The sequence below is a fragment of the Sciurus carolinensis genome, chromosome 11 (assembly GCF_902686445.1).
Source record: "Sciurus carolinensis chromosome 11, mSciCar1.2, whole genome shotgun sequence".
Taxonomy (NCBI): domain Eukaryota; kingdom Metazoa; phylum Chordata; class Mammalia; order Rodentia; family Sciuridae; genus Sciurus; species Sciurus carolinensis.
This window is the reverse complement of record NC_062223.1, coordinates 73,967,549-73,975,895: the sequence shown is the minus strand read 5'-3', so window position 1 is coordinate 73,975,895 and position 8,347 is coordinate 73,967,549. Positions and strand designations below refer to the sequence as shown.

Below are 8,347 nucleotides of genomic sequence, written 5' to 3'. Positions count from 1 at the left end.
GATCTTAGCAGTAAATCTTAGAAAATTTTGAGTGGCAATAGGTTGGGTAAAATAAAAAAATTTAAAAGAGAAAACTGACCAAACAAAATGTCCTGTTATTTAAGGAGAATTAAGACATATGTGAACCTCTAGCAGTGCTGATGAAGATCAAAAGTACACAAAGAAGAAAAAAACAACTCTGAAGATCATAAAAAGAATGTCTCCTGCACATCCTGCATGAGATGGGTTCCTGTTAGAGGGGTGGGCTGGCTGCAAAATAAAAGCTAAGAAATTTATAAATCAGAAATAAAGACAAAAAGGCAAGAATATTTTTGAAGCAGGGGTGTGACCGATTGAGTTATCCAGAAGGGTCTGTCTCTAACAAAGGAAAGAGACGGCACTTGCTTTATTTATATTGGTACAGACCAAAGGCTACTGGTAGGAGCTTCATGGAAAACAGGTTGTGGGGTGGACATAAGCAAGCCATTTGGCTCTAGTGGGTCACTCCCACATCGGCTGCCTGTATTTGAACTTGAATGGTGAGCTAATGCAGGATAACCATGTGACTCTAGAGTTCTCAGTCAATATCCCACTCTGAGTAACTGAGGCCAGATATTCCTGGTTAATGGCTGGAACTATGCTCAGCTCTCATATGAGTCATGGATGGCTTCTTGCAGGAATGTCCACTAGATAGGGCTGGGTAGAGGAAGGATGGGGTAGGGCATAAACTGAAGCTTCCCTCAGAAGAAAGGTGGGTTTACACAGAGCATTCAGGAGGTGGAGGACCTGGGTCAGAGGTGGGTAGAGAAGTAGGCATTCTGAATCCTCTGCTCTTCTCCAGCTGTTCAGGCAGTGATGCTCAGCTCTAAATTTGTGGCATTCATCATACATACAGCAGTCTGAGGGATATCCAGATATTTTTTCCACTTGTCACCACTATTCTCCTTTAAAAGTTTTCCCCTGTCTTCTGATCTGTCACTGAAAACATCTCACCATGTGGTTATACATAGCACACTTCTCATGACCTGCTCTGTAGATCATTATTTCATTTGATCTGTCCCATCACATAGCATGTATTGTTACTGAGTTTTTTTTGTTGTTTGTTTCAGTAAGGACCATAGTTTGAATTCAGGTCTCAGGCGTTGAGTTTGGTAGAGAACTCCTGAAGACCCCCACAAGGCTGCTGAGGGCATCTGGGTGTGGAATGATTACTGATTCGTCCTCCAGAAGCAAATGGAAGGGGCAAGTGTGCACCAAGTGGTTGGGATGCAGAATCAGAGGAATGTCTCTCTAGTGCCTGGCTCACAGTGAAAAGGTCTACTGAAGCAGGTGGGAATCGAAGCCCAGAATTCCATCAATCTGATCTATCCAACTGTTCAACTCTCCCCTGAAGAGAATTAAAATTAAGTGAGTAGAGACAGTCAGTATCCAAGGGTAAGGATGTGGCAACTTCTTAATCTGGAAATTCTTCATTAAGGGGAGGTAGAGGAAGTGATAGCTAATGTCAGGCTAGTCCTGAGTCTTGGCAAATAAGCCTCCATCATTGAAGCTTGCCTGGAAACCTAGGAAACAGTTCTTGGATTGTGTATGACTACTGTCAAGTCAACACAATTGGTGTGCTGACTCACTGGGCTCAGGCCTTGAGACATGCAGTATTAGGGCAATGAGGGTAGAGATCAAATGAACTTACAATGTCCAGATCCACACTTGAGATTCTGAGTCTAGTTCTGGAACTGAGCTACTTGCCCATTTCTCTGGGGAGTGGAATGATCTGAGAGTAATTGGAAAACAGTTGAAGCATCACTTCAGTTTAAATCAAGGATGCTCATAATGCCCACTTCCATTTTATCTTTAATTTCATTTTGTAAAAAGTATGACAGTGGAGGTGTCAACCATTTTTACCAAGACTTTGTTAGTAGAGATGGGTTCAAAGAACTGATAATTTTTAAAATAGTAATCAAGCAAGCAAACAGAAAATCTAAGCTTGAGAACTGTCCTATAAATGAACAGAGAATGAATTCATGCTGACCCTTTTAGGTTTATCCCACCAGGCCATTTTAAATGATATAACATGGAAACACCTGAATGAGGAGATGATGTAAGACAAAGGCAGCAATGAATTGAAATTTCCAAGTGTTGGAGCTCAGATCCTGGCTGTGCAGATGGGTAGCTCCTTTTTCCTTAACAAAACTGTACAAGTAAAGCAGTAACACTGTTTTTGTAAGTATTCATAGTTATTCACCTGATTATTACTCTATTTACTTAATTCAACTCCTGGAGTCACAGATGGAAAGACCTAGACTTGTATCTTAAATTTATTGCATAATTGTTATTTTATCTTCAATGAAATATCTCTTGTTTTGTTGACTATGATGTATGGATGTTTGTTCTATATTATACTTCACCAATGTCATAGAGTAAGACAAATGTATTTTTATACCACTTTCTATATTAACAGGAAAGCAGCCTCACCTGTGATGCTGGGGCCACCCCACAACCACAGCATGGAAACCCCTGCCACCTTCTTCCTTGTGGGCATTCCAGGCTTGCAGTCTTCATATCTTTGGCTGGCTATCTCACTGAGTGCCATGTACACCATAGCCCTGTTGGGAAACAGCCTCATCATGACTGTAATCTGCATGGATTCCACCCTGAGAGAGCCTATGTTTGGCTTCCTGTGCGTTCTGGCTGCAGTGGACATCGTCATGGCCTCCTCGGTGGTCCCCAAGATGGTGAGCATCTTCTCCTCAGGACACAGCTCCATCAGCTTCAGTGCCTGTTTCACTCAGATGTACTTTGTCCACGCAGCCACAGCCATGGAGACGGGGCTGCTGCTGGCCATGGCTTTGGACCGCTACGTAGCCATCTGCAAGCCCCTTCACTACAAGAGCATTCTCACACCTAGAGTGATGCTGGGGATGAGTGTGACCATCACCATCAGAGCTGTTACATCCATGACCCCTTTGAGTTGGATGGTTAGTCATCTACCTTTCTGTGGCTCCCATGTGGTTCCTCATTCCTACTGTGAGCACATGGCTGTGGCCCAGTTAGCATGTGCTGACCCCATGCCTAGCCGTCTTTATAGTTTGATTGGTTCCTCCATTATTGTGGGCTCTGATGTGACCTTCATTGCTGCCTCCTATATCCTGATTCTCAGGGCAGTGTTTGGTCTCTCCTCCAAGAATGCCCAGTGGAAGGCATTAAGCACATGTGGCTCCCATGTGGGGGTCATGGCCTTGTACTATCTACCTGGGATGGTATCAGTCTATATATCCTGGCTAGGACAGGACTCAGTCCCTCTGCACACTCAGGTGCTGTTAGCTGACTTGTATTTGGTCTTTCCACCCACCTTGAACCCCATCATCTATGGCCTGAGGACCAAACAAATACGGGAGAGAATATGGAGTTTGCTTATCTGCCCTTTTCACAATTCCAGTCTTTGCTCATGAACCCATGAACTGTTCTGTCCTTGAGCATTTATGTGAACTGCCTAGTTTTACAGATCTATAGAGTGAGATTGGTCTGCCAGGTACTATAGAAATTATAAGAAGAAGCTGTGAATAGTATTCTTATCTAAGTTTACAATTTCTAGAAAGGAAATAAATGGAATGATTTACCATTTTTAATGGTTTCATTCAACTCATATCTGAACAAGAAATAAATTTGGGTAGAGTTCATAGATTTTCAGTTTTTTCTTTTCTCAGTAATGACCCATAGTCCTAATACTAATATCCTACCTACCATGGAAACCTATTTATACAAAAATGTCTATATTTTGATGCATATTTATACATGCATTGACATAAATATTTAATCACACAAAAATTTGTGTATATGTTCATATACATTCATTTGCATATGCATGCCCAATATTTGATTCAAACAGTAGGTATGCATTTTACTCTAATATTTCCATATATATATATATATATACATATATATACACACATTTTAAGTGTTTTTGTGTATATTTTCACATGTATATTCATATAAATATTCATATTTGTGGAAATATATGTTCTAACTCTAACCCTAATTCTAAACTGACCCTGTCACTTGGTCCAAATCCTCACATTAACAGTAGCCATGAGAACATTTAATAAAAATCATGTATGTTTACATGAAAATCCATACTTATATTAACATCTACATTGATATATAAAATGACATACATACTCAGATGCACTCATTTGCATATTCATACCTTATGAGTAGGCCAAACTGTAATTATAGAGCAATCACAAATTCATCTGAATATGTAAAAAAAATACTTGTACACATTGTCAGACAATGACAGTGCTGGTGATCAATTAAATACTAATAAATTTATCTATTCAATAAACATAAGAGCCAATACTCTTTTGAAATGGAAGGGGTATGATGGATCAGGCCCTTGTTGGAGGATCTGACTTCCAACAAGATGGAGAAGCCCCACCTCACCTTTATTTATAGTCCCACAGGTAAAGGAACCAAGATGGAAGGGGCTTCTTCTGTGAAGAACAGGATGGGGTGGAGTTAGGGAAGTCATTTGCTTAGAGAATTAGCATATCTTCAGGGGTGAGCCACTCTGTTCAGGGCCACTTACTCCTTGGCTGTCTGAAACAGTCTCCTATGACTGCCAGTTCCTGGGAGTCAGACCTCTGGATTCCATGGTTCTGCCAAACCTGATTCTCCTAAACATGGGTGGCTCCCCACAATACCCTATGACTAGACAAACCGTACCTATACGTGAATAATGAAATTCATCCATATACAAAAACAAATACTTACGCATGTTTTTGTACATATTTTCACATATATTTTCTCACAGAAATTCATATATGTGGATATGGTTGTTCTAGCACTAACCCTAACCCTAACACTAGCCCTAACCATAGTTGTAAGCCTGAAACAACTGATACTATGGAAGCTATTTTTAGCCTTTTTTAAGTGAGATGGCTCTTGTTTGGTGATCAATATATTGATCATAAAACTGTTGAAAACAAGAATTGATGCAAGTTGATGCATTATCAATTTTAATTTGTAGAGGATGGCCCAATGCTGTAAAAGCAGTTAAACAGTGGGAAATGACTTGCTGAGTAGTTTTACTTGGCCAGGAAAATTAGCAAAAGTCACCTGTTTAGCATGTGAAGATTTCCAAAGTCAATGTTGTTGTTGAACTAAAAAAGGCACCACAGTGCAAAAAAGCTCAGCTTTCACCAATAGTATGATTTAATTTTTGTCTTTAATAAGCTGAGCAATGAGATTATGAAATGAGGTCAATATAAGTTAGTCTTCCATCTTGTTTGTCCTAAATAGGTGATGGCCTTATTATCTTAAATTATCTGAGGTTGTTATATTAAAACTTATACTTATGTAAGGCATTAAAAGGCAACAATTATAAAGTTTGTAAGAAAAATACAAAATAAAATGAATGAGAGTAAAAACATATTTAGTTTGTACAATAGCTATGAACCAAGGATCATAATTTTTGTAATCTTAAATATTTCCTTGGCTATATATTATACTTTGTTTATTTTAAGATTCCAGTGAGCCTTATAACAACAATCTACCTTTTGAACTTAATTTTAAATGAACTTGGGTGGTTAGCTTGACATGGAATAAGATGAGAGGCAGAGTCTTAACTCAGGTAAGGAGGCACTTGAAAAATCTTAGGGTGTTTTATTTTTGAAACTAATCTTTTATTTTTTATCAAATATTATTTTATAAAGTTTCTATATATTATTTTTTGTTTATATGAACTAGTTAACATAATTTAACATTACATCTGAAACATACATCAAACAAGAGAGCTTTTAACCCCCTTTTATGGGAAAGTTGCAAAATGTTTTTATATCCCATATTGCCAAACTTTAGATAAACCAGGCTGTCCTTATTGTCTTTGAAACATGTATTTAAGTTTGCATCTCAGTGTACAGTGTAACACAAAATTTTACAATTTATGACAGATTATTAAGTGACATAAATAGATTTCGAACTAATTTGTTACTTTAATATAACTCTGTAAGAGACCTCCATTACAGAGACGTTTAATTTGGAGAGCACCAGTTTAGTGAAATGTTCTTTTAAATCTTATACTTTAAAGACTTGTATACTTGGGAGATAAGAATACATTTTGTATATAAAGAAGCCAGTAATAGCATCACAATTACACTGATGTTTTTATATTAACCACATTTAGTTTTTAAAGAAAAAATTGAATCTGGAATGTTATACTTTAAATATATTTAAAATATCAGTTGTTCTACCAGAATTGCACAAATCTTAATTCAAGACGAGTTTCTCTAAATAATAAAACCTAACAGACACAAAAATTTACTTTGTTGGAATGAGAGCAGGTTAATGTTTTAAGAAATCCTATTACTTTAACACAGAGAGGGTTAAACTTTTGTTTTATATCAGTACATTAGTATTTGGCTTGTGTCTGGGTAAAGAGTCAACTTTTCTTTCCTCCTTCAGCCTTTATTTAGGAAGCCCAGGTAGCCTCCTGTGCTGTAGCAGAGGTCTGTAAAAAAATCCATTTTCTCTCATCTGTTTTTGTAAAGAGGTTCCATGCCAGAAACTTGGCACAAGGCCAGTTTCATGGATTAGGAACTTTTCATTTTTTAAAGAGGAAAATGCCATAAATAATATTAGCTGATTTTGTTAATTATATATAACCAAATTGATTACATACAAACTTTTTGAAGTTTATCCTCCACAAACCTTTTGTAATTTACTTAGTTAAAAGGTTTTACTTTACAAGACAAAAAAAGTTTTTAAGCAAAAACATTATTTTACTTTTTATATTAAAATATATTCCCACACCTAAAACCTTATCTCTTTCTTAGTTACTGACCTCTTCCAAATTTATATTTTGAAAGAATTCCTATGATATTTTTGAATTTAGACAAATTGTTTCACTTTAATAAGATGAATTATTATTTTTTTATAGTACCAGACCAAAACCTCTTAGACTTTTTGCATACAAATTACACCAGACAGAATCTTAACTCCCAGCAACTGTTTTTAGTGAAGACGCAGAGACAAAGCAATCTTAAAACTTTTTTAGTAACTGATTTATAGAAACACATCTAATATTTAAATGTATTTCCTTATGGAATTTTAGTAGTTGATATTTTAGTACTTTAACTTTGTAAATTAATTAGAGTTTTAAACAACGTATTTATGAAAATTATTACCATTTGTGTTAAATCTAATTTACTTATTTTTAATTGGAAAAATCAAGATATCAAACAAAGATAGTTAACAGAATTAACAATCTCTTATTGAAGAAAATTGTTAGAAGCAATGGATATTACATTTTAGACATTTTATAGAAACTAATACTTTATTAATGGTTTAAATGTAACAGTGGTCCACTTTACCTTTTGAATATAGCTGTTGCTATTTAATTTAAAAGAGATTATTTTCCCCTCTTCTCTCTCTCTCCAACACTAACCTGGGGGCAGGGAACACAATTACCTTGAGTTATCTGTCTGCACAGGAAGGAGAAGTCACCCAAAGAACTAGGAAGTGTCTATCTGCCAAAGTAACAAGTGAATTTCAACATACCATCAAGGTGTACCTAGGACCCCTGCCAGGGCACACCTGGAATGTAGACTTTGATTAGCTTTAATGAGGCTTTTAAAGAATCTCTGTTTTCCCTGATGGGCAGAATCACAGTCTCTGGGACAGAAGTTCCCTGTGTTTATCCTTTGCTAGTAAGGCGATAAAACTTCTTTTTCCTTTTTCTTGAAACTGTGTCCTCATTATTAAATTGACACTGGGAACAAGGACAGAGCTGTCAGTAACATGACCACCTAGAAAAACTTGCGAGTTAACAATTTTAAAGACTTTGTAATTTTTATCTGTTTACCCAATTTAAACTGAACTTCTTTTTAAGTCATGTAAATTAAAAAATACTTGGATCCATTTTTATTTAAATTTATGAGTACTCATTTATCTATATACCAATTTTAATACCATATACATGCTATACAGACACAACACAACAATATACTAGTGTGAACACATAGACAAAACAGACAAGAAACAAGGATTTTATAACTTTTTATGAGTGGCGTTCCACTAACTTTAGGGCTAGTGTGAAGGTTAGGGTTAGATCATACATGTCCACATATGAATACATGTGTGAAAATCTATACAAAACAGGTATAAGTATTTGTTTTTCATTTTTATTATTTTTATTTAGTTTTTAATTTTTACAGATTGCACTTTGATTCATTGTACACAAATGGGGTACATAATTTCATTTCTATGGTTGTACACAATGCAGATTCATACCATTCGTGTAATCATACATGTGCATAGGGTAATGATGTCTGTCTCATTCCACCATTTTTCATACCCCCCTCCCTCTCATTTT

General features: G+C 36.3%; 1 protein-coding gene across 1 annotated transcript; it reads left to right on the top strand.

Moving 5' to 3' along the window:
• The first annotated feature begins 2,435 nt into the window (after positions 1 to 2,435).
• LOC124960730 (olfactory receptor 52I2-like) lies at positions 2,436 to 3,428 on the top strand. The gene has a single exon (XM_047519648.1). It carries the CDS (start codon positions 2,457 to 2,459, stop codon positions 3,426 to 3,428), a length of 972 nt encoding a protein of 323 aa, XP_047375604.1. The 5' UTR covers positions 2,436 to 2,456.
• Positions 3,429 to 8,347: the final 4,919 nt, after the last annotated feature.